We start from the raw sequence: 27,853 nt of genomic DNA on the forward strand, positions 1-27,853 counted from the left end.
CAACCCTCATGTCCAGATGTGTTTAGCCCGTGCCATCGTGGTGGGACGAACCTATGCCAACAAGAACGACACGGTAGAATGGAAAAGAACCTGGAAAACTATTCAACAATCCGACCGAGCCAAACAACGAAATGAAGCAGAACTCCTGTTACAACAAGCCGGACTGTCCAAAGACACACCCTGTGGCATTCCTGAGATGCAAAAATTGCAAGATGCCCTAGCTCCACGCTACACCTTGAAAGTGCACCCTCAAGAAATGCGCGGGTCTCTGTTGTTTCGAGGCCAAGATTTTAAGGACGGAAAATACATTCACCTTTATCATTCCGATGAACATTTCGATACCATTACCAGTATCACTGGATTCCTGGGATATGTTTATTATTGTGAGAAATGTGACTATGGTTATAATAATCGAGAGCAACACAAACATTGTGGATGGAAATGCTCAGGATGTTTGGCCTCTCAACCCTGTCTGAGCGAAGGACCAGCGCCTTGTTCAACTTGTCTGCGCAGGTTTGTCAGCCCTACCTGTTACCAACAACATTTGAAGACGCAAGGTTCACAGAAGAAATGCGCTTGTCAACTGCTGAGATTGTGCCCCGCGTGTGGACAAGTCATACGTACCAATAGTGTCAAGGCACACGTATGTTCAGGAAAGAAAAAATGTCACATTTGTCACCACATCGTGGACTTGGAACACCAATGTTACGTGCAAAAATACCAACCCCCACCAGAGAAAGAGGACGGTCACAAGAAGAAAGGCAATTTCATCTTTTTCGATTTCGAATGCATGCAAGAGACTGGCATTCACATTCCTAATTTCTGCGTGGCTCATCGAGCGTGCGAGAAGTGTATTCAAGAACCTATCTTCAGTTATTGCCCTCACTGCAGCAAAATTCCTGGAGGGCGTGAAAAAATCTTTCGAGGACCAAAGACGCTAGACGATTTTGCCAAATGGGTCTTAGACCCCTTCGACAAGACATGGAGCAAAGAGGACATCGAACGTTACCGAGATTGTCATCGCCATGCCACAGTGATGGCTCACAATTTCTCCGGATACGATGGACAGTTTCTTTTGAGGTACTATACGGAACATGGCACCGAACGTCCTAAAGTCACTTTGAACGGAGCCAAAATCATTTTCATGCAAGTGGGACAAGTGCAGTTTAAAGATTCGATGAGTTACTTGGCCATGCCTTTGAGTCGAATGCCTAAAACGTTTGGAATGACAGAAATGGCTAAAGGGTACTTTCCACACTTTTTCAATACGGAAGCCAGTCAACATGCCGTTCTACCCCATTTGCCTGAGGCTCACTATTACGACCCCGACAACATGCGTACCGAACAACGAGAAGATTTCTACGCTTGGTACCAGGCTCATGCCTCTGACCCCTTCGACTTTCAGGAAGAAATGTTAAAGTATTGTCGTTCCGACGTGGACATTTTACGACGTTGCTGTGGAAAATTTCGAGAACTGTTCATGGAACACGGAGGGGTCGATCCTTTGAAAGAAGCTTGCACCATTGCCAAAGCGTGTTCCTTAGTGTACCGCCAACGATTCATGCCTCAAAAGACCATGGCTGTCATCAGTCCTCAAACGACCAACTATGTCAAGCGTCAATACTCGGTCAAAGCCCTACGCTGGTTACATTACTTGTGCGACAAGGAAGGCAAATGGATTCAGCATGCCCGCAACGGAGGAGGCGAAAGGACCATCGGAACGTATTCGGTCGATGGCTGGGACTTAAAAAACCCCAAGATCGTGTATGAGTTTAACGGTTGCTTATTTCACGGATGTCCCGTCTGCTACCCTGACCCGGACACTAAAAATCAGTTTTTTACAACGGACCATGGAAGACCTGTACCAGGACACTTGTCAGCGACGCTTGAAGTTAGAACAGCAAGGATACCAAGTGGTGGAAATGTGGGAACACGAATACGATCACCGTTTGAAAATCGATCCCGAGTTTAAACGTGTCGTGGAAAGTTACAAGCTGATGGACCCCCTGAACCCGAGGGATAGTTTGTACGGAGGAAGGACCAATGCCACCTGTTTGCTGTACCAAGCCGACGAAGAGAAAGGAGAAGAAATCAAATACTTGGATGTGTGTTCGCTGTATCCCTGCGTGTGCAAATATTGTCACTTTCCTGCAGGGCACCCGCGATTGCTGACGGAACACATCGACCTGGTCAACATTCGACAATACGAAGGCTTGATCAAGTGCAAAGTTTTGCCTCCCACGAACCTATACCATCCCGTCTTACCTCACCATTGTCAAGGCAAACTGATGTTTCCCTTGTGCCGTACTTGTGCCGAAACGTGCAACCAAGATCAGCCTTGTCAGCACACCCAGGAAGAACGGGCCTTGACGGGAACCTGGGTCAGCGTAGAATTGTTCAAAGCTATGGACATGGGATACCAACTGTTAGAAGTGTACGAAATTTGCCACTTTCCCAAGACACAACAATACCACAAGGGTGACCCTACTCAGAAAGGCATTTTCGCAGACTACGTGGATGCCTTTTTGAAACTGAAGCAAGAAGCCAGCGGCTATCCTTCCTGGTGTCACACTCCCGAAGACCAAATAAAATTCAAAGAGAAATACCGGGAACAAGAAGGCATCACTTTAGACCACATCGAGAAAAACGAAGGCAGGCGATCGTTTGCCAAAGTGATGTTAAATTGCTTGTGGGGTAAAATGGCACAACGACCGTGTTTACCCAAGACGGAATATTTGGCAGAACCTTCCCGCTACTTCCAGATGATTCACGACAAAACCAAATACATGAAACACGTGGACGTCGTTCGAGAGAATTTAATCTTGGTCAATTACGAAGAAGATCTGGACTTTGTACAAGACGACCCTTTTGGAAATGTCATCATTGCGGCTTACGTGACAGCTCATGCTCGCTTAAAATTGTACGAAGCTTTAGAACTGTTAGGGGATCGCGTCCTGTACTTTGACACGGACAGTTGCATCTACATCGATCGACCGGGTCAGCAACACCGTAACATCGAAGGAGACCGTTTAGGAGCCTGGACAGACGAACATCCTGACGACAAGATTCTAAGTTTCGCGAGTGGAGGTCCTAAAAATTACGGCTACGAATACCGGGACCCACAAGGAGAAGTGCACACAGTGTAAAGTGAAAGGATTGACTCTGAATTATCGTACCAGTCGTGTGGTCAACTTTGGCGTATTGAAAGAAGCCTTGCAGTCTGGAGAGGATGCAAACTTTAAAGTGACCACCTACCAGCCGAACAAGATTGTACGTTTACCCACTCACCACATCGTCAGTCGACCCTTGGGAAAAGTCTATCAAATCGTGTACCAGAAGCGAGTGCAACTTCCCAACCACTTTACTTTGCCGTACGGTGACATCAATATTGGTCAGCATATAAAAAAGGACAACGTCCAAGACCAACAGTTCATTGTCACTACTAAGACCAATTGAGAAAAAATGAATCCCTTCAAACAGCAAGTATAGAGCGTAAGACTCAAGTCCAACGAGAAACTCGGGTGTGATTCTTTGCCTCACTATCACATCACCAATGCAGTAACACATCTTAGTTATTTATTTACTAACGCCATGACAAACTACGTGCAGCTAGTGAAACTTCCAGACCACAAAACTTTACCTTATGGACATACTGATATCACTCAGTATAAAAAGGGACGACTTCCAAGAACGACACTTCATTGCGAGGACAAGCAACGAGAAAGATGAATCACTCTACGCAGATGAAAAAAGAGAAGGAACAAACATCACTGACCTCTTTCATTACCATACCGTCACAGCAAAGTGCGTCCAAGAAGGGAAAGGATTCAGTAGACCTACAGGAGTATTTTAGCATCCAAATGACTCAGACAGCGACCTCAAGAAAATTTAGAACGACAACTTACACCTACACGGTGAAATTTAGAGACTTCGCGTCTGACATTTCAGCCGAGGAAGTAGCAGGTTTCATTACGGACCTACTTGACTCACTGTTAGAGGAACTCAAATGTCATTGCCAAGTCAAAGATCGAGGTCGTTTGAGCCTATCTATGTATCGCGACAGTTTGAACTCACCTGTATGTCTCGGATTTAGCACACCTGCAGAAATAATTTCGTCCAAACTTTTTAGGGCTATTGAAGACGTGCAGTCGATGAGAGGAAAATTTGACATCAACGAAGGAAAAGTAACCATTCATATGGTATACATTGTACCTCCATGGGAAGAAGACGATGACTGCACTTGATCTGCTTACTGATAAGTGTACCTAGCACGATGGATATAACAGCCGATTTATGAATGAAACGGATTAAGTGATGGGAAATATCTACGCTGGGACACAAGTGCTAGCTGACCAGATTTTTAACAACGTGTGAGACGAATAGAGAGAAACATGAACTTTGTCTTATTTGATTGCATGTTACTTGTTTTGTGTTAGCTTTTTCTTATAAATGAACATTAAATGTAAACAGGTTTACTAGAGCCAAGAACTAAATAACTAGTAAATAGGTTTATTTGACGTAGAAATGTTTATGTATTAAATTGATAGTGCTTAGACCAAAGCACAGGCCAGAGAGCCCATGTATATACTTGAATAAATGTTTTGAACCCATGCAATAGACTTTTCTTTTTTTAGCCTCTATTCTCTCTGTGAGGTTTGTTTTAGAACATTTCTGTCGTCTTTTCTGTGTGTTTAAATGTGTATTTGTCCCTATCTACCCTTTGTCCTTACAAATACATTAAAATCCCTATAAAATGTTTTGACCCTATAAACCTCATGACGTCACCCAAAGTTCAATTCCCATTGACATCCAGGTGACATTCCCATGTTCAATTTCCATTTACGACAAAGTGCAAACCCCATATTTTAACGTTAAAGTCCCATTGACGTTAAAGTACCGGTCCTGTTCAATTTCCATGTTCAATTCCCCTTGACGCTCTACAGTTCCATCCATGTTAAAATTTCCCATGTTAAATTCCCCTTGACGCCAGAGTGAATCGACTGTTTTTGCATGGTAAGTCCACTTGACGCTAGGGTGACCCCATATACTACTAATAAGTTTCAAGTTAAAAATTAAAATGAAAAGAAGAAAGACAGAGGATCTCATTTATGGTAGCGTTATACTGTATTTGGATACATCCACGATCGAGAACATACACTCCTACCTTTTAAACCAACGATTATCAAACTAAACCCCCGAAATCATTACATATATTTATTTTCACTCTCGACATGAAATGGATAAACCTAATCAGTAAAACTGCTAGTGCAACAAAGCCGTTTCCTTTGTTTTTTATCCTCTCTAAAGTTACACTAAGCAATCTCTCTGCATTAAGTGAAAATCCAGAAACGTCACGATTTCGCACCCATAAAGAACATATACTAAACAAAATCGCAGATTATATATATATATATATATATATATATATATATATATATATATATATGTGTGTGTGTGTGTGTGTGTGTGTGTGTGTGTGTGTGTGTGTGTTTATTCCGGTAATAATTTTGTTCTACAAGTTACTTTAATCAATGGCAAAGTGGACCATGAAATAAACTTCTGTCAGTTAAGCGACCGGTTTATGTCCATATTATTCTGTGAACAAAGGTGAGTTATTTACATCTGTAAATTAACATTTAAATCAAGTTTGTATACATACGATGGATTCTATGTTATAGGTATACCGCCCCCCTCCACCCCCACCCAACACACCCGTTATCAACTGAGCAATACCATTAATTGTACTAATTGTTGCTGTTCTTGTCTTGGGGGTTTACGTATGATACTATGTAATACATGACATAACAAACCTGTGGGGTTATATTGGGCATATTCAGACAGACGAAACCATTTTCCCCCAATTCCGTTTCATTACCGGAGTCGAAAAATGGCCGCCAAATGTTCATTGAAAACAACAAAGTAAAAGAAGGTGCTGTTTAAAAGGGTTTCCCACGATCACAGCCAATCAGTAAAGATAAAACTGTACAATAATTCCATGGTCTTATCTGTACTAATCAGAATCACATAAAGTGATATGTAACACATTGTGATATCAAAGATACGCAACAACGCATACTATTGGAAAACTGTACCGACTATGTGATAAACATGTTATTGCTTGCCAAGATGTCACGTGAACATAATACCATCATAGCGTCCAATACGGCGAAGTGTTAAGACGACTTATTATAAGTCGGAACATTCCCAAGTTTATTCTACAAGCATGCAGTCACGAGAAAACTTTTTATTTACTAAACTTGTTCAAACAGTTCCATAAATTAAGCATAAAGACTTTGACAAGGTTCTAATTCTCTTCAAGTACTTAAGCGTGTGACGATTTCTCCGTCATTTTGCCCGGAATTTCCCATCTGTTATGCTGTATTACTCCATTTAAGTATTTCTGAGGTTAGGTGGTACAGGCCTAAATTGTCCAACCGGTATCATAGGCCTGTATCTAGTAAATGACGGCTGATAGTTGTTAATGGGGGCTGTTGAGGGACTATGGAAAACCCAGTCAAAAATGTTGTGGGCACAAATAGAGACAAAGGGAATTTAACATGGGAAATGTAACATGGGAAATAGAGGACCGGCACTTTCTGGACAATGGGGAAAATGAAGCACAGAACCACCTGGCCCTGTATTGGGACACTATGACTTGTCATTAACAGAGAGACACTATGAATGGAACAGAGAAAACACAGACAACAGACAATAGACAACACAAAAACTATACAATAGACTAAAAAAATGTGAGGCAAGAAAGCAAATATTTTCAAGTCATATGAGTGGCCCTGAAAAGGGCCTTTGTTTTTTGCTGACATCATTCCGTTAACATAGACAGCAACGCATAGGTCTTCCTTTCGTCCTCTGACTTCTGGTCCCTAGATAAGGACCCTCTTCAAACAGCCTTGGCTCTCCACATAAATCTTTCTTTCCCAAACACTCGTATCTGTGATTCTGATAATTGTCCATGATGATTTCACATACATGGGTAAGTCCGTACCGAACAGCACTGACGATACGAGGGTAGATGCTTCTACGTTTGTCCACATCTTGTGACGAGAACATGTCAAGGGAATGCAGTAAACTGCGGTTATTTATAGGGGAAATGCGGATCGAAACGGATTGAGTTTATTCATCAATCCAAACATGCGTTACAAAATTCAGTCACAACAAGGAGCCAGTCTTCCAATTCGAAGAAACCGGAATGTGACGTCACGTTGCCTATATTGATGCGCTAGCGTCTTTGCACAGTCAATCCATGCGACACAGTTTCCAGACATGACGGAAACTAAGAAGACAATGTATTGGGGTTCACCGGCTGTGGAGACGAGCAGCGATGGTATAGCAGCGGCTACCAAATTCAACACAGGCTTACTTCAAGAAGAGGTCGATTTTAATTGGGATTTAGTCAATTTTCTTTCTTCGCAAGAATTTTTTCCGGTACCAGTAACTTCGCCACTTTCTCCTTCTTTACTACATGTCAAGGATTTTAAACAGAGACAGAAAGCAGAATTGGAGAAATGTTTACAATAGCAGAAAGAATCAGAACAAACTTATCTCCTTCAACAGCAACAGCGAAAAGAAGAAGCAAGAAGGAAACGACAGGAAGAAGCAGCAGAGAAGAAACAAGGCCTAGGAGAGAAGGATATAGTGAAAGCCAAAGGGTAACGGTATCTTTAGACATTTTGCAGACTTAAGGAGTCTTAAACAAATATATCAGACTTCTTTATTACGACCCAAGACAAACAACCCGGCCCTGTTACTGCGCCTGCGATACCACCCCTAGTGATTTCTACCAAATCATCATCGACAGGAGCCAGTACATAAGTAGGCCTTGGCCGTGGCAAAGGCTTATGGCAGTTAAAGATGATTATGTCCCGTTCCTGAGTTTGTGTTTTAAACAAACAAACAAATACCCAGCGGTCCTTTTCAGGGCCACCCACTTCTCTCGAAAAGAGATAGTATTTCAATTGCCAAAATCAATTAAAACTATTAAATACACTTTCTAACCCATGCTGTATGTTTGTGAGTTTGAGAGTGAAATGAATATTGGAAGGGAAGACACACACCCTTTATATATATATGTTTGTCTGACATGGATATAAAGTGACCCATGGAGTTTAAAATGTAGTCATTTGACTATGCGCAGTCAAGATGAACGATCGCATCATATGGCAGAGACAAGAAAAGAAAGTTAGATGCAAAAACGTGATTTATCGCCTCTTACAGTAGCTGAAGTCTTGACACAAATCCATACCAGTAATTTTGAAGATGACATGAGTGAACCAGAATCCAGACCCAGAGAGTCTACACCTAGCCAAAGTTCACCACCATTAGTAAACCCTGAAAAATACTTTCACATTCGAGAGACGGAAAAGCGCTCCTCACGACAATTTAGAACGACGGCTTAAACGTACACGGTGAAGTTTAAAGATTTCAAGTCCGACGTACCGTTGGAGAAGGCAAAGGGCTTCATCAGCGAGGTGTGGGATTCTTTGTTAACCACACTGAAACGATAATGTGAAACCAAAGAAGACGATCGCTTGAAACATTTTTAATTTACGATCCCCCGTTCGGATCGAGTTTCGTAGCCCAGCAGAATTGACACCTTCCAAAGCCATTGACAAGATTCAACACGTGCAACAATCCAACAACAAGTTTCACATCACCGATGGAAAAGCCACACTGTTCATGACCCACCTGTCTCTTCCCCAAGGACTGGACGCGAAAAGGTGTTATTGGTGTACATCCTTCGTAACACCAAAAAGAGTATCGTCCCAATTAACTACCCTCAAGACCAGATGTATTTAGCCAGGGCTTTCGTGGTGGGACGAAAATATTACGACAAGAACGACAAGGTAGAATGGAAAATAGCATGGAAGAACATTCGAGAATCGGACCGAGCCAAACAACGAAGTGAAGCAGAACTCCTGTTATAGCAAGTTGGGCTATCTAATGACACATCATGTGGCATTCCTGAAATGCAAAAATTGCAAGACGTCTTGAATCCACGCTACACCTTGAAACTGCACCCCCAAGAAGTGCGCGAGCCTTTGGTATTTCGAGGCAAAGATTTGAAAGACGGAAAATACATTCACGTCTGTAATCACGATGTACATTTCGATGACACCAGTATCGCCCCATTCCTGGGATACAGGTGTTACTGTGAGAAATGTGACTATGGCTATAACAATCATTGTGGATTGAAATGTGACGGACTTTTGGGCTCTAATCCCTGTTTGGACGAAGGACAACCACGAGTGCATTGCCTTGCTCGTTGCACTTTTATCAGCCCTGCCTGTTACCAACAACATCTGAAGACACAAAGTTCACAGCAGAAAAGTGTTTGTCAACTCCTGACATTGTGTCCTACTGATGGATAAGGCATACGTACCAATAGTGCCAAGTTTCACCGATGTCGAGGAAAGACACGATGTCACATTTGTCACCAAACCGTGGACTTAAAACACCAATGCTTCATTCGAAAATACCAATCCAAACAACAAGGGGAGTAAGATGACCAGAAGAAAGGCAATTTTCATCTTTTTCGATTTCGAATGCATGCAAGAGACTGGCATTCACATTCCTAATTTCTACGTGGCTCATCGAGCGTGCGAGAAGTGCATCGAAGAGCCTATCTTTATTCATTACCCTCACTGCAGCAATATTCCTGGAGGACGTGAAAAAATCTTCGAGGACCGAACACGCTAGACGTTTCAGATGAACATTTTTAAGTAGCCAGACGTTGTAAAACTGGACGTGGGCGAGGAGGATCGGATTCTTGTGTCTCGTTCTTCTTAATACAATATAGACGTACTGCAACGAATTCCAGAGGAAGAGTTCGAGAGTTACCAAATCTCTTGCTCAACGTAAACTTATTTGAAGAGGAAACTTCTTAACGATGTCTTATGATGTGCAAGTTAGTGACTAAACTATTTAGATTTGCCACTGGAATAAATTTATCTCTGTGCAGAAAGTAAACGTATTGTCTCCGACAAAAAGAGGTATAAAACAGACTACCATGCCACAGCTTTTATCAGAAGTGGAACAACATATTCCGTGGAAGGAAATCAATGAGAGTAATAAAACAGTGGAAGATTACCAACACTTATTTCGAGAACTGTGTCCGTTGAATTTGGGTCGACGTGTGGTGTGTGTCTTGGTGACTTGTGTTCTGGGATTTCTTTTACAAGCAAATCCTTGTGGACTCTTTACGAACGGTACTTACCACCAAATAAAACATGAATGTGGCCTCTTTAAATGAGCACGAGAAACTCATATTGCTCAAAGTCTTGTGTTTTCATCTGGATACGTGTCGACCTCCTCGGGAAAATAAGATTCGCCAACTTTTAGGTACCGAAGATGTATATGACGATGTGTGTGTAGCTTATGACTTACACCCTCATTTGACAGCTGTAGGTGACTGGAAAGGTTGGTGTTTTGAAACTTGGACTCATGAAGTGGCCCATTATGTTCAAGAGATTTGATCCTTCGTGCAAACGTCCAAGGAAAAAAATCACGTTTAAACCTGTGTTAGTAACAGTGCTAGAAGAATCCGTCACCGAGGACAACCATTCATTTCAGGACAAGACTCTCATGGACATTCCCGAAAGACTATTCCGAGGGGACACCTGTGTGACTGTACCTCATGTAGAGACTGTAAGAATATTACACACTGTCCCTAGGACAGCATGCTTACCAAAAACATGTTGTACATATACTTGTTTTATTGCACTTTCATCGTTTTGATGTATATGTTATCGCTGTACTTAACCATTGGGCTTTTATGTATTTTTGTATTTCGTGTTTGTTTTAAAAAAATCAATAAACGTTTCCTGAAAAAGTATAAAAAAACTCTTGTCTTGTCTGACTTTGTGTCACAATTGACATTCCTTGCACTATGGCTACCTCTGCTGTCTCTGCTCCCTCTACCATCACTTTCAAAGTCATCGACGAACACTTAGCGCCAGTTGGGAGGCCTTGAATCGTGTGGTGTTGCAAAGAGTGGCGATCGGCGTACAACCTCTTGTTCGAAAGTCACGGAGATTCCATCGTGCATGTGGAAGGCATTCTTAGCGAAGACGATGGAATCTTGTCTTGCCCCAGTCAAACCCATATGGTCATTGTAGATGACATACTAGGAAAAGACGAAGAAGAAATTAAATCGTAGTTTACGCGCAATAAATCGCAAGTGCAACTCTTAGCCAAACAGTTAGGAACCCTTGGCTGACTCATCCGTACCAGGATACCACTCAAACCCGATACGCTTATTTACTCGTGGATTTACTCTCCCCCCGATTATTTACGATTTAGTACCCATTTGTTTTACCACTGGTGTCAAGAAGGTGGGTCTGTCCTGTACACGTCCCCGTCGGCGTCTTAACACAAAAATCTATAAAAGAAACAGGACACTTAAGGTCAGTCTTACAGCGTGAACATGACGTCCCTTCAATCTCATCTTCCGATAAAATTGATTCGTGCTTTGCATGGTATCAGTCGCGAAACAAATGCTCAAATACGTCATCATGCCTTAGAAGCCAGTCTCAAGGAAGTCTTACGATGGTTTACGGTGACGGCACGTCAATTATTGCGAGACATTATTCACATTCCTCCTCAAACCAAACGCTTTTTTTGGACAGAAACAAAGTAGCCTTGACACAATTGGCCGATCCCCGCATCGACACTCAAACCAGAAAGCAAATCATTTTGAAACCTGTAGAGAGCGGTTCTCTAGGAGGTGTCATCATTCGTTCCCTCATAAAATGGGATCCTAATGCCCCCAATGTTCTCCCCAAGAAAATAATCACCCCCAAAAAGGCCAAACGAAGCCTAAAGAAGAAAAAGATCAACGGTGTCAAGACCAGGTCACAACCCCAGAAAAAGAAAAAGAAAAGTACCCAAAAAAAGAAAACCCCTAAGAAAAAGGCTTCTACCAGCAGGAGAGACACTTCGAACAGGACGCCACCTTCGCAAAATACGACCTTCAGCGACGGTGACGACGTCTCCGGTAGACTCAGATTCTTCCACTTCTCCGTTGCGGTGCTGCCTGCCAAACCCAATTTGACACCCGTCCTTCTTCAGCTGATGAAACAATGGAAACCCACGTCTCCAAAAACGTCTCCTTCAGTAATGACACCCTGCCCCTGTTAGCTGCAGTGGCAGCTGCTCACAAAGTACTGCTTCCAAAATCAAAGTCCAAGAGAGGTCGGGCATGTTACAGAGTTTACTGGATTTGTCCAAGCAAGAAATGTCCCGTATTAGTCCGTTGCTAACCCCATCTACGACGCGTGATGCCTGTCATCAACTTGATACGATGTAAAGACAATCAGTGTCGACGCGTTCGAGTATAAAAAAGGCCAGAGGCAAAGCATGGGTATCAGTGTTTTTGTTCTCCTGAACACCAAAAGATATCACCCCCTAAAAACCACCCCTCTTCTAAACCCAAAGAAAAGGAAAGGAAAGGACTGTCTCCTCGTTTAGTCAAACACGGGGACATGTTGTCCGTCCTGTTCAAAGCTTCTCCACCCATGTGGAAAAAAAACTTATTCAAACCGCCTCCAAAGATGTCATCGATAACGTGTACGAATGTTGTTTGAACGTCTTGAAAGGTACGATACCTTTGTCTAAACACCAGAAACAATGCTTAACCAAACAGCGTCACGTTCTTCGCCAAATGGTTCTATAGAAAATCTCCATTCGTCAAAAGAAGAAGATTTTGATATAACGCGGAGGAATTTTGCCTCTGTTGTTAAAACTCTTTCTGAAAGGAATATTGGGAACCATGCTGGGAAGATTCGTGGGAGCAAGATAAAAGGGACCTCTGAAGTCCGAACATCTCAGTCGTGACTCTTGAAGTTGAAAGGAAGAACGAATACTGGCTTTAATACCTTACAAACGATGGATCAAATACCATCGTTGGCAAGAATAACGGACCACACATTCGCCTCCGAACGCGAATTTCAGTCATTGATGAATCGACAAAATTTCTTGCCCAAGAAGTGCCAACACCACATAGCAAATTGTCTATATGCTGTGTACCGATGTCTTCTGAAATAATAATTTGAAAATTAAGTTGAAATAAAATATGCTTTATGCATTAGATCAAATTAGGAAATCAAAAGTTAAAGTAGATAGCGTTAGTAGTGGTCCAGTGTGATTCATCGTTATTTTGTATATAAATAAATTTAATGATTCCAATATAATCTGTGCACATATCTGTGCAGACGCCAGCGCTTTTGATTTGTAAACAAATCATGTACACTCGCGTAAGAGGCGCTTTACATTGTGGTTGTTTAAATTTGTTTCCGAATGAACTAAAACAGATGTTTCGTGGACTGCCACATACCAGCTGCTTTGGCAAATTCCGCGTTGATGCAATGTTATGGATTTAGGCTAGCTACAATATAATCAGACGCAACAAAAGGTCCTTACAAATAACATACAAGTGACAAGTTATATACTGTCTTCTTTAGCTGGTGATACGAACGGCACAAAAAATACACTTACAGTTTTACATCCTGAATTACCTTAAAATGTAATTTCTTAGTTCTGCAAATCCGAATTACATGAGGCATGTGATATGTTCTCAATCTTCATTACACATTACGAAATTGTACTGTAATGTCGATGATAAGTTCTATTACATCCTCCTTACTGCACTCAAAATGAAATAAACATTAAATTCCATAGCGTCTTTTTGATAATTGTAATTGAAAGACTTCATATTGTTCCCACATTATGATTTCAAACATTTAATGACAGACATAGAAACACATTTGAATATGTCAAAACGCTTTTCCCTAGCTTATTCAATCCAATCTATTTCATGTGGAATTGTCACATGCAAATGCAGTCCATAATCACGAAATTTCGTAGAATCGAAAAAAATACCAAAATCTATTCATTTCAGATCAAATGGAAAAGTTGTTGCAATGCACATTCATTAACAATATGACTCCAACTTTCAATTTTTACTAGACACGCACTTTTCTTTCGAAACTTATGTCGAGCGCGCAACTAAGTTCAAATTTATCTGGGCTGAGTTATGTGCGCAGTAATAATGTTGTGTGATGATGAATATGCATATTTAGTTTGGAATATGGCATACAGTCATTTAGGTTGTTTCTTGTCGTGTATTTTGTTTATATAATTAAGCCTTAGGTATAATAAGAAAATGAACATATAATAGAAAGATTACTGAATTTGTATGGGAAAATATGAACTCGTTTTGTAGGATGGATGTACTGCATTCCCAACGTCGTTCAGTATTCCATCCAAAAAGTCGTTTATATTTTCCCATATAAATGCATTAACCTATAACTGCAGAATATGAATTGAATTGTAATGTCATGATGTTAATATCCTGCCTATTCCAACAGTTGTGCAACAGAGGACATCCTCTCCTAGGAATCTTAAGTACTTCTAAATCGTATCGATTTGTTCACAGGTTATCGAAGCTTAAAACTGTGATCCGATGTACCTTTCACTTATCAATGTAGAAATACATATCTACCCATGAAATGCAATACATATGTACAGCCTTTATGAGAAAAAATCCTTTTGTAAGGGAAAAGGAGATTGTTGAACAGTACTGTAAAAATCGTCCGATACATATATTAATCGTAACTTAGGCAGTAGACATATTCAGAAAACAATTACCATGAATTGTTTGTCAATCTGTCTTGTCTTTCTTCTTCTTCATCTTCATCTGCAACTTCAGATTCGTCGGTATTGGAAATATAGGGTTCAAATTGGTACGGATTAATCTGGGTACCGGCAGCCACATCTACACCATTATCATAATCTTCCGAGCTTAGTACCTCTCCACCTTCGAATGGCGACTTTTTCGTATTATGACGACAGCAACTCGGCCTTTGTTTACAAGTGTTCAAATTGTGACGTCACGCTTTGTTTTCACTAAATACCGAAAGTGGTCGGCGGTTGCATTCGTTTTTTTTTTTCGTAAACAGGTTCGAACACGATATTTGGTAGGTTCCCATGCAGTTATTACTGAAAATTTTTCAATCGGATATTTTACATTCGTATTTTGAATATATATTCTCATTCACCAAGAAATGAACTGAATAAATGTAGATACACTGTTATGGCACTTTCATGAGTCTATAAATGTATATGTTTCAGAACATCACTGTAACGAAGCAAAGTACGTTTTCTCAACAGAATCGCACATTGATTATTTTAGTCTTGCAATACATAGCCAGATAGATGAATATTTGTGACCAAGTATAAATTTAGCGATGAAACTAAAGTTTTTTGGACAAATATCTCAAGTTTATATTTGGAGAAAACCCCCAAAAATGTCAACCAGAGTGTTTATGTCTCTACATTTCACACTTGCGATTTGAGAAATTTCAGGCCATGGATTAGAGGGTACATTAACTGCAGCTGATGTTGGAAATCTGGACTTATTGGATGAAACATTTTTCTCTGAAAAACGTATAGTAACTCTTCAATTAAAAAAAAATTTTGGACAGATATGAAAATAAATTTCTAAATGGAAAAGGTACCTTCCTTGAGGATAATTGCCTGGCTTATAGTCCCAGTTGGATAAAGCAATAGAAGAGGATAAAACAATCAATTATTACCCGTAACTATCGCAGATGCTGGACCTCAATAGTATTGAGAACATTAAGTAAACAATTTTTAAAAAAAATTCAAGCTTGATAAACAACACATAAATATAATCTAGGCCCGATCACATCCATATTATTCTTGACATTTGGGACTATCTCAGTCAATCTTGACCTGGGGATTATATGACTCTATATCTTAGCGATTACAAACTAGGATACTGACCAAGGGATCAATTGCCAGCTATTAGATGTGTGAATAATATTTTCTTTCATACTAATATCGGGTGATTCTCGTGATGTTAGTTTGCCACTTATGACATCAGCGTAAGTGGCTACTCTCTTTTAACCAATTACTGTATAGTTATTTGTCAGTGCTTTTACATTCCTGAACAACTCCACTACAACCTTTTTACACCCCATGTATCCTTGATGTTGACAAATCTTACGCAATTCGTCAACATCTCCAACATGGTTAAGCATTTTATTATATCCCTAATTAGTATTTGTTTCTTTGTAGTTTTGAGACGACATACTGTCATGTGATCTCCTTGTAAACGAACAAAGAATAATGAATCCAGAAAGTCATATGTTAATGTTTATCTTTCACCAAACTCCCAAATTGACTAAATTCAATATATTGCAGTCAGTTAAAATGGTGCCGTATTATCTAGTGTTTTTTAGCGGGAAACTCAATCTCATGCTATGGGCGCACAACGTTATCGACATTTTATAGTCTAATAGAGGGTTATATATTTAATAACAGTGTCATAACTCTGTGATTTTAGCCTTACTCTGATTAAAGTTATAGAGTGTTATTATTTCTTGGCTTTGATCTTCTTAAGCGTTGGTGTCTTGCCCAAACAGTTTTGAGAATACCTGGTCTGGGTTAATGTGTCATTGTTGTTTAATGATGCCATGTATGTTCTTCCTTAAAGTTCAGGATTCCTCCAATAGATACCATGTGCAAAAGTACTGCTTCAATTCTTCTTCTGAGTTGCTTAAATTGAAGAAATTGAACTTATCATGTTTCTAGTTTGCATCTTAAGTACTCCAGCCAACATAACTTGATTCAGTGTCTCTCTCTTTCTATGTCAATGACATCTGGATTAGAACTGATGAAACATGTATTCTCTTTGCAAATGACGCTGCAAGTTAAAGATCAATCCGAACCATGCATAACACTAAATCCTAAAAAATGATAATAATTAACTAGGAAAATGGGCATGAAAATGGAGTATGATATCCCAACTAAATAATTTAAAACAAGAATAAAACAGGCCTACGGAGTGGTAACTTATCATTTGGCCATAAAATGTGAAAGAATAACTCTCAAAAGTTTAGTTAGGCATTTGTTAGAATAAGCTTATACAATCTGGGACCCCCACTCCCAAGCATTAAAGAATAAGCGTGAAAAAATTCAAACTCGAGCAGACAGATCTGTTAATCCAGTTATGACCATCCTCTATGAAGTTTTGGAACCCCTTAAATCATCGCTTAGTCGAAAATACATTAAACACATTTTAGCTCGAAACGTTGGAAAACGAATCTGAAATTTAGTTCTGTTATCATTTACTTTGTGTAAGGTTGAAAACATTATGTTCTGTTACTTTCTCCTATCTGACTGAAGACATATATTTTCCTATATTTTCTGCTCCACAGTAATCAGTGTGTATTCGAATTTGTGTATCAGTCAAATTAAGCTTTAATTTGATTTATTTATCTGCTAAACATATAACAGATATTACGGTTAAAGATTCGAAAAATCATCTTCGAAGGTGGCTGGCTTGCAAATCGGTCATGAGCATCGACCGTTTTAATTCTGCGGATCGGGAGGTCTAGCCACCCCGGACAAGGAACATATAAAGTCAACTTCGCAAATTGTCTAATAGTGAAACCAGAAAGAAATATATTTATGGTCCCTTTATTATTATTGCTTATACTTTTTCAGATGACGTCATAACTTCATATGCCAGCCACACACCATCACCATATAGAATATGTATATTAAGCGCTGCAATGTGCTGGATGTGTATTCTGTCTTTACTTATGTTCGATGCACGTTACAAGGAACCACATTTCTCCTTAATAGTCATAACTCTTATAGGTTAAAATGTCAATTTCCTTTCCTGGTAATTTACTTTCAGATGGACCAGCTGACAATATATACCTGAGCCTGAAAGAAACCAATTTTCACCTAAAGGAGCATGAGAGTTTCACAATAGATTGTTTCGCCGACTGCTACCCAAATTGTACATATCAGTGGGAGGGGAATCAAGCTAGCCAAAACAAGACACTAGTCATCACCAGCTTTGAATCACAAATGGCCGGAAATTACACATGCTTTGCTACAAATCAACAAACAACTAGTAAATCGAAATCGAACACCATTACCTTGCATTATGTAAAAGGTAAGTCAGATTAATAGCAATTATATCGCATTGTTATCCGTTTCAACGCAAAAACTCAACGATTAATTACGATGAATCTTATTTCAGCTATTCATAAGCAAATCAGGATTTAGTCACTGCAAACACGAACTTTTTTACATTAGTAAAACAAAGCAATTAAATACACAATAAATGGACATTAGTTGAAATATAAAAAGACGATTACAACATTGCATACGTTTTTAGATATGAATAATTTTATATATTTCTCATTTTTATTTTAATCAGTCGACAATATGTTGAGGCTTTCAATGGAAAAGTTGCATCTTGCATTAAATTTGCATGACTTTTATTTTATAAAACATGTAGAATTCACGTGCGTGTGAAACTTAACGTGTAGGCCTATATCTTGATTATCTCAATAGCCACAATTCCTAAACGTTTGAATACCACCTTAGAAGGAAATGAAATTAATATACTGATAACCATTTGGATGACCGTATGTTACGTTTCAACTTCTACATCAAGAAGAACCACGCGGAGGAGCATCGTGTTGTGAACGATTTTCCACTGTCAAAGGCAAAAAAGAAAAGTACGTGTTACAACACTTTGGGCATTATATATATATATATATATATATATATATATATATATATATATATATATATATATATAAGAAGAGGACAAACTGAGCACAGATGTGAAGAGTTCATTCCGCCCATCAGTACACAATTATTGATCAGCGACGTAAGATACGTTTGTTAACATGGAACCTTTTTTGAGACGACGGCGGTAGCCGTTCGGATGAAACCTTGATTCTGGCTTGTTTTGTACCATAATACAAATATAACAATGTTATCGCTGAAAAACATATGCGAAAACTTATTTTGACAGAATTTCAATTTCCAACATTCATTCAAAGAAATGCACCGCCTATCCGTAATCTTTCGGTTCCTCATTAAATAAGTTATATACCTGATAACTTAGTGATTACATATTCCAGATTATGTCAATAAAGATGTCTCATTACATGTCCGGTAACCTTTCGAGTGCAGCAAAAACAATCGTCCCGTTTAGAATGGACATATGATCTACCTTTCTGCGCTAAAACGTCCGTTGACTTCTTTTTTAATCATATTCCAATATATTTAAGTATCGATTATCTCGCTACAAACATGCTTATTTCATGTATGTATATGTTGTTCCCAAGTCTAATACAAGTTTCATCTTGATTATCCACTGGATTGATTTTTGGGTGGTCCAGTTTATATCAAATACTGGTAAAACACGCCATTCTAATATCTGGCATCTATTTTAACTGCGCATGTAGCCTAAGGTGTCCGCAGTGTAAACTACTGCATAAATACGAATTATATATATAATTAAATAACTCTAGTACACATGTATGTGAATGCGTGACATAACATTATTCTGCAAATATTGCTATATACAATCTATTATAACATGCATGTCAACAAAAATGTTTAATTTGCTATAAAAATATTTGTAATCTTCTACAATAGTTGCCAAAGTGTAAATCAAAAAATATTAATGTCATGGTTTTTCATGTGCCACCAAATTTTCTTTTTCGAATAGTTTGCACGATTCATAAGACAATGTCACAAAAAATAATACAGATAGTATCATCTGTCAAGAACGTTCTGTGTGGTCGATATGATACAATTGATTATTTTAACTGGTGGCATATGACTGATATGACCGAAATATCACCAGGATGTCTTTACGTCCATGGCTTTAAGCGGAATATTCTACTATAGGAACATTAAACTTTTAATAACATATTCACGTATTAGTTAGTAAATAATACAAATTCCCCCTATAAGATGAAAATGGAATTTTGCATTCGCACAGCATGAAAAATTACACCATAATCCAAAGTTTATAGAAAGTTATTTTTAAATGCAATTTGATGCGAAGATATTATAATGCATTTGGATAAGTATTATAATGTCGACCAATTAGACAAAAAGGTGAGTCATCAATATTTTTTTTATACAGAAGACAAGAATAAAGAAGACAAGATGGGAGGTAAGGTTGTATATTACGTCAACACGAACTAAATTGTCTTTTCTTTTATTTTATAAAACTCTAAACCGGTATCTGTCAAAAGTAAATATTTTATTCGTTTTTTTTTTATAAATACATTTCTTTATTTATTTTAAATAACAATGTTTTTCTAACAATTTCTCCCTTCCGTTCCAAATACATTCATCAGCCTATCGTCTTTTCAGTGAGTGGTTTTTATATACTTTTCTTTACAGATTACGTAATTATCTGTGAGTAGTGAACGAACGCCTTTGTGTAACTGAGCACGTATGACGTCGACATATTAAAGGAGTATATTTTTTTAAAAGTCTTGAGGGTTTATGAATGTTTATTCTTCTAAATTTGCATTGAAAGATAAATTCCAATTGAGATACACAGCTAAGTAGATCAACCTCAAGATACTTATTATCGGCTGTGATGTTTACACTATTCTTTGTCCTATCTTGTGTTATCCAAAGAAGCAATAAATGTGTTCCCAAAAATTAAAAGTGTTTGCATAGAAGAGTATTATATCTTGTATATTATTTTATACTCAGTTGTAAACAACGTGAGGTACATATAGACATATAGACATGTCATTCAGCATTAAACGCACGTAACAAAAGATAAATATTGTGACATCTGTTTCACTTAATGATTGACAAATTTATGATTGTAGCTAACTGAAGGACATATATGCTTTTGTTCTACTGTCTAATTGTTTTCCATTCGGCAGCAATCGCCTTGGGATTAGTTGCAGTTGCCGTGTTGTTGGTGGTCATAGGATCTGTGTTGATCATACAGCGGCGTAAAAATGCTTCTAATAAAACAGGCATGACTTTTTCCCAATATTATTCTCCCGTGTACTAATGTTAATAATTCTGTTTTCACGCTTTTATTGCTTAAGTCAACTCATAATATAGACATTATAGGAAGCTATACAATAAACATTTACGCTAAGTCAAAACTAATATTATAAAACGAAAAAGTAAATCTGACAGCAGAAAAAATCTCATATCTAATAACGACATTAGCACAACACACAAAGCATCAGCTCTAACTTGATTTTCATAATACATTCTAATCTTGAAATGAAATGAAATTATTACAACACGACTAAATGAGCATAAAGTAATATTTTTTAGTAGTATAATGGAACTTAACATTACTGTTGTCACTATGCAGTCTCATCTCAATTGACTATTTGTGTTTGAACCACTTTACAGTTCTATGGGAATTTAGGATTATGGCTGTCATTAAATAGTCCAACAGGAATTTGAAATTAGATTTTGGACCATAGTGCATTCTTGTGGAGCGTTATAGGGGGAATTATGGGAATTCAATATTAACAACAAAAAGAGGAGGAATGTCATGTGCACGGATAACATGAATAACCACATTTTACACTTACAAATGGGGGAGGGGATAAAAGCAGATGAACATCCGTTTGATGAGACAACACGAACTTTCTTAGTAAACAAGAATTATTACAATTCATGAATTCTCAGTAATGTTTATGTGAGATACTAGTCAAAATTTATGTTAGAGAGAGAGAGAGAGAAAGAGAAAGAGAAAGAGAGAGAGATAATTAAAACATAAGTAACTATCAGGAAAGACCATAGTTCTTTTATTTTGTCAATCTTCTGAAAATCAGTATTTCCATGTACTCGAATCAGCTTAATCATGTACTCATAATTAATCTACATCTGTGTTAATTTTTATACAAATTTTGACCAGTAAGGCTGTATCATGAATGCCAAATATGTGCTGGAGACGGTGAAGTAATATATCATGGTCTATTGTGTAAAATGCTGCAGACAAATAAAAGAGGATTAGGACTGTAATCTTGCCGCTATCAAAAGCAGAGAGAACGTCATTAACTACTTTTAGAAGAGTAGTTTCAGTACTACGGCAAGGGCGATATGTAGATTGTACATTGCTAAAAAGACTTTGAATTCAGATGAAATACAAGTTGGGATAGAACAATTTTTTCTGAGATTTTTGATATGAATGGGAGATTAGAAACTGGGCGGTAGTTCTTTAAATCGCTATGGTCGAGTGCTGGTTTCTTCAGCAGAGGCTTTACAATGATAGTTTGAAAAATGATGGTAATTCACCGGATGAGAGAGAGGTATTAATACCATCAGTTAGTGAAGGCAATACTGGATCTAAGCACTCAAGCAGCAGTGATGTTAGAATTGGATCAAGTTCACATGACTTTTTGGTGCACTGTTCATCACGATTGTACGTACTAAATCCATAGAGACAGATTCAAATGCTGCTAATCACTGCCGCTCAAATTCTGTATCCCAACTGTATGGTGACGACGACGCAATTGAAATTGTGGTGTCAAGCTTATCTCTAATGGTTGGTACTTTGTCACAGAAAAAAATTTGCAAACAGATCTTGAAGGTCGACTGAAGAGAATTTCGTTGGAAGTGGTGTACATTTGTTCCTTTGCATTAGTTTGTTAGTAATCTCGAAGAGCTCTTTGCAGCTGAAACTTTTCCTGATCTTAGACTGTAGTGGGCTGATTTCGCGGTCTCTTTTAGCAGTACGAAGTTGGTCCCTAACACCGTTATACCATGGAGAACACATTTAAATGTATACTCTGCGCTTGGTGGCTGGGGCATGTTTGTCGAGCAATGAACGCAGGCAGTTATCGAGTTGTTCTGCTATAGAAGGTAAGCAGGTTGTTGGGTTTGTTTTGATGTCGTGCATTAGTTTCGTTCTATTTATCATACAGAGGTTTCTCTTGGTAGCAAATAAAGGTGGAGGGTTAGGAACTGATACGTCAAGATGGCATACAATGCAGAGGTGATCTCATGCAAGTTCGTGGGATACCAAGGAGAACCGTAGAATATTATCATCAGATCTATAAAGAATCCAGTCTAAAATGTGACCCTGTTTATGGGTGGGTTGGTTAACTGACTGTTTGAGGTTGAAAACATGAATGGTATGTTGGAGTTTTGATGTATTTTGGTTTTCGTGGCAGACAAAGTGAAAGTTAAAATCTCCAAGAATAATCAGGTTGCCACTTATCGAATATCCATTCTCCAGAAGATTCGGAAACTGCTCCAAAAAGAAAGATTCAGTCAGCTTGTTTTTTTCTACTAGGAGGGAGGTAGAGGCAGAAAAAAAATCGAGTGACATTTGTTTCAGTGTTGTTGAGCCGGAAAGTGCATAAGGGAGATAACTGGAATTCTTCTTCCTGTTCTACTCCGGCCTGCATTGAAACAACGTTTCTTTTTCACTTCTGTTTACATTTAAGTAATGATGAATGTAGTCCCAATTCATTTAGTCTTGCGCACACTGTAGTGCGGAGAACCAAGGAGTGGTCATTTAAAGCAATTAATGAGGGTCCATCATAACATAAACGGGTTGACTCTCGAGTATCACGTAATGGCGGTTTGTTCAACAACAAATGACGTTGTAGCAGTGAAGCAATACAGCTAAGAAAAAGTCTAATTGTTCTTTTTTCCAAAACAAGGAGAAGAAGAAACACATACGAACTGAACAGTCAATGCATGATGAACACAATAACGTAGACGAAGACAGACAACAAGCACATATATCTTAAAAATGGCACAAAAACGGAAAAGCTGCTTCAACCGGTTAAGCGATTGCGCCTATATTGTTATCGACAAACTTACCATGTACAGTAATTTAACATTTACATTATTGATCCATTCAGACATTTATTCGTTATGGTTACCATTATCATATGCATGCAATATATCTGTCTCAGGTGTTCGGCTGTGAGCTTTTTCAAAAAGCTTCTGCTGATGTATCGAATGTGTGGGCCAAAGGCCTACATTTACTTGGAAAAGGTTTATAGTGCAATCCTACTTTTAAAAAATAATATTGGTGCTTCTTTTGAATTAGCAAATTAAAATTATGCTGATATTGTTACCAAATTGAAGGCAATCACCATGCTTTTTTACAAACCAGTGTGTAAAGGATATGGTAGGTGATAATGACATGCACTTTTTTACAAACATATGCTCATTTGTTTTTTCAAACTAACGCACAGGGGGCAAGGGATATTATATGTTATGAAGACAAACACTCGTTCTTACAAACAAATATTTACAGTTACAAACCAAGGTATAGTGAGCAAAGGTGATCTGCTGACTTTAACTGCGCTGAAGAATGTAACCTTCTTAATATGGTCTCTATATATAGTGAGATTACACCAGAAGTCAGATGCTGAGCCACTGCAATGTCGACAATGTTATGTGTTCCCCATCATTACCAAATCAGTGTTAGCATACGTTCATTTGTTGATTCAACATGAGGTTTTCGATTCTCACGTACCAGCATCACCACCACCTCGTCACAACCATCACTACCTCAACTATCATTATCACGATCAATAGAGTCAAGATCGTCCAAATAGGAAACTCACTATATACCACCCGCGGACCATTTTCATATCCATGCTGTGAGCAAGGTCACTGCTAGAAGTTTTCGAATGTTAAACTTACACTGACAAAGGCAATGACTTTATGTCTTTATTCTCAGCAGAGAAAGTGGTCACGTTTATGACTGACTTTTTTATTCTATTTTAGCCGAGTTGAAACGACACTATTAGGCGGGTGATCGCAACCAGCTTTGTGTCACACATTAGAGTTTGAAACTCCTGTTTTGACGCAAATTAGCAGAATTGCCGTATTAATAGCTTTCAAAAGCATCGGCACGATTCATAATATGTAATATTCCAATGACGACTTTAACATAGCGAATGGAAAACCAAACGTGTAGGATATTCTCGCATCGTCTGCTTAGGTCAACGACACGGTTGCGACATTTCGGTTAGAAAAAGCCTATATTAGGCTACTACAGAGTATCAACAATGAGGAGTTTAAACAATTCAAATGTCTTTCAAACGTGTTGTGAATGCCTATGCAACAACAGTCAACAAGAAGAAGACATACCCCTACGGATCATGTTGTGACAAAAACATAATTCATGTGCTGATGTGATGTTGAGTTCATGTGCGGTATATAATCCAAATTACGCCAGTGTCATATTATGTACATACTTTCTTGCTTGTGTTGTTTGTCCACAGATTAAAAAAGTATGTAGTTATTGCTGTATCATCCGTTATGAAAGTGACCTTAAACTGATACATACATACATACATACATACATACATATATACACACATACATACATACATACATACAGTATTGCAACCATTCATCTCTAAATTCTAATCTAATTATGTTTTCGCAGTACACAGTTTTTTAAATGCTTGATGTGAAACTGTTGTGATGTTTTCCCGTCTGTAGAAATATTTGTATCATAATTAACATTTATCAGTGAATTTTAATTTTTATGTGAAACTTTGTCTTATCAAAATTCAAAGTTAAGCAAAATGCATTGATGGTTTCTTATTTATTCTCCTCACGTTAGTTTTCAGGTGTAATGGTATAAAGTGGTACGATTTGTGTTTGCAAAAGTACTTATTTGTCTGTATTTAGGGAAATACCATCAATTAACTTTATTTTTTAAAAGTCCGGCAACTATGTTTACTCATCAAATAATACAAAACAGACATACAAAATGGAGCAGGAATATATATGCGTGTGTGTGTGTGTGTGTGTGTGTGTTTTATTCTCTCCCACCAATCTCTCTGCCTCATATAACAACAGCAATGTCAATCTGTTTTTTTCTCGAAATGTTTCATCCAGCAACAGGGTAATATTCTTAAATTATTTATTTGAAACTGAGTTTCATAGTTAAGGTTTAAGTAAAAAAGAGCGGAATTAATTAGTACACTGTAAAAATGTCAACAATGATCTCTACCATTGCACTAGAAGCGATTTAATGATATGGTATGATGTACTAGTAAATTGTATCTAATTCGTCATCGATGTGTACATATCGTTTTTCAAAGATTGATTAATGCAGAATGATGTAAAACTTCACTCAATGCACTGGACCAAAGTAAAGAAAGATCACATAAATTTTAGTCATACCATATGTTATAACGTGATCACTGAATACATTGGAATACACTTTATATATTGCGTCGTGCAGTTTTGATTCATGACTCATTCTGACAAACCGACAAGAAAAAATATGTGCTTTTCCTCTCTGCATATTATTATCATTTTAGAGAAATAGGGAAACTACTTAGACAGTTACAAAGAAGGGAAATGACAACAGGTTTTGTTTGTGATATCTCATTCTCTATAAAAAAAAAATAAAAAGATTTGAAAAAAACTGATATGTTAAGTGTTTTTGCAACCGTTTGATTATAAAATCGTAGATTACACCATAGTCAAGGAATTACGAATCATCTTCAAAACAAATATAGAATGTGAAAACGTGCTATGTGATATTTTATGAAGGAAACATAATCGACAGCGTCTATTATTTTCAAGTACATGATTAAACTGAGAGGGGAACGTACAAGTGTTAATTAAAAATATGATGCAATGTTATTTTTAATGTTTTACTTCACTCTCTGTCTCTCTCATTTAAAATACATTAACAAAATTGTGTTTACATTCGTATGACGTTCATCTCCATTTTTGTCGCTAATGTCAAGCTGCTATTATAGTATTCGCACAACCTCACGCATGTTTCTAATAGCCTACCGATTTTGGAAACAAAAGTCATCAAGGATATTAAAAATGCATAAAATGTAGTAATTTATTTCACCCGTTTATAATTTCTAACTTGTTTGTCACCAGGGGATCCCAAAGCCTGTCAGTTTTTCGACGTTTCGAATCAAATCGGAGTTTCTTCAGTAACACGGTCGCCATATATGCATGAGCGAGTCCATCTTTTCAAGCAAGATATATTATACATAGTTCACCGTGTTTGATCATTTCATTAATTCTGTAAATTCTGGAGTTACATCTCTTTAAATACATATAAAGAAGATTTCATTCTTTTTGTTCAATTTGTTTTATAAATATTCAAACCAGAGTACAAGACACTGCAAATATTGGATACAGATGCCACAGTTTTTACTGAAATGTCTGCTCATTTAGACGGAGAACTTCCGTTTGGTTAAACGCCACTAATCGGATAATGTTAGAGACTCCCTAACAACCACCAGGTTAGAAATTATAAAATGATGAATGAATGGACTAAGTTTTGTATATTTTTGTATTTTTGATGGTATTCGTTTTTAAAATCGGTAGAGGAGTGATACACATTTACGGGACGTGTACAAATAGTAAAGTCTCCATACTGGACTAAATGCTAATGTTAAATTGCCATTGACCTTTGCAGTGATAATACAAAATGTTTAATTCTTATTGGGGTCTAGAGTTGCCCAGACGTAATGTAAAATTTCCATAGAACCACATAGGGACATCCGTTATGCTAAATTCCCACATATTTTGTATAGCAAATCAAATGCTGATATAAAATTCTCGTAGGATTATATAGTGATATACTCCCTACATTATATTTGTATATGACTCTGTAGTGACACCAGTGCATCCATGACACAATATTTTACAGCCACTAGTTCTGCAGTTTTTGAAGGTTTGTCAAACTATGTTTAAAACGGTCATCACCGAAATAATATCATGTTGAAATATCAGTTTGCTCATTCAGTTCGTATACCATGCATTTCCATTGTCGACTAGAGGATAAAAACAGTTAATGAAAAGCTTTTGTGAACACAGCTAGCCTCGCATTTTTTCATCACGTCATAAAACTTGGTAAATGTTATGGCTATCAAGGCCGGCCTTAGCCCGATTGAACCTATTTGGCCCAATCGGGCCCGCTCTCACAGAGGCCCCGCGAATTAGTAATTGTTAAAAATCTATCTATGGAGAGAAAGTAATTTTAAAGTCA

At 38.0% G+C, this 27,853-nt stretch overlaps 1 protein-coding gene across 1 annotated transcript in view; it reads left to right on the forward strand.

Moving 5' to 3' along the window:
- Nucleotides 1-27,853, forward strand: part of LOC149773107 (uncharacterized) — a 157,502-nt gene that overhangs the window by 14,425 nt on the left and 115,224 nt on the right. Inside the window, exon 4 of the mRNA XM_089946813.1 lies at nucleotides 17,741-18,004. Within this exon, the coding sequence (XP_089802939.1) occupies nucleotides 17,741-18,004 (264 nt within the window). The remainder of the gene's footprint in view (nucleotides 1-17,740; nucleotides 18,005-27,853) is intronic.

Source organism: Sinohyriopsis cumingii, unplaced genomic scaffold (assembly GCF_028554795.1).
Source record: "Sinohyriopsis cumingii isolate HCF-2022 unplaced genomic scaffold, ASM2855479v2 utg000898l, whole genome shotgun sequence".
Taxonomy (NCBI): domain Eukaryota; kingdom Metazoa; phylum Mollusca; class Bivalvia; order Unionida; family Unionidae; genus Sinohyriopsis; species Sinohyriopsis cumingii.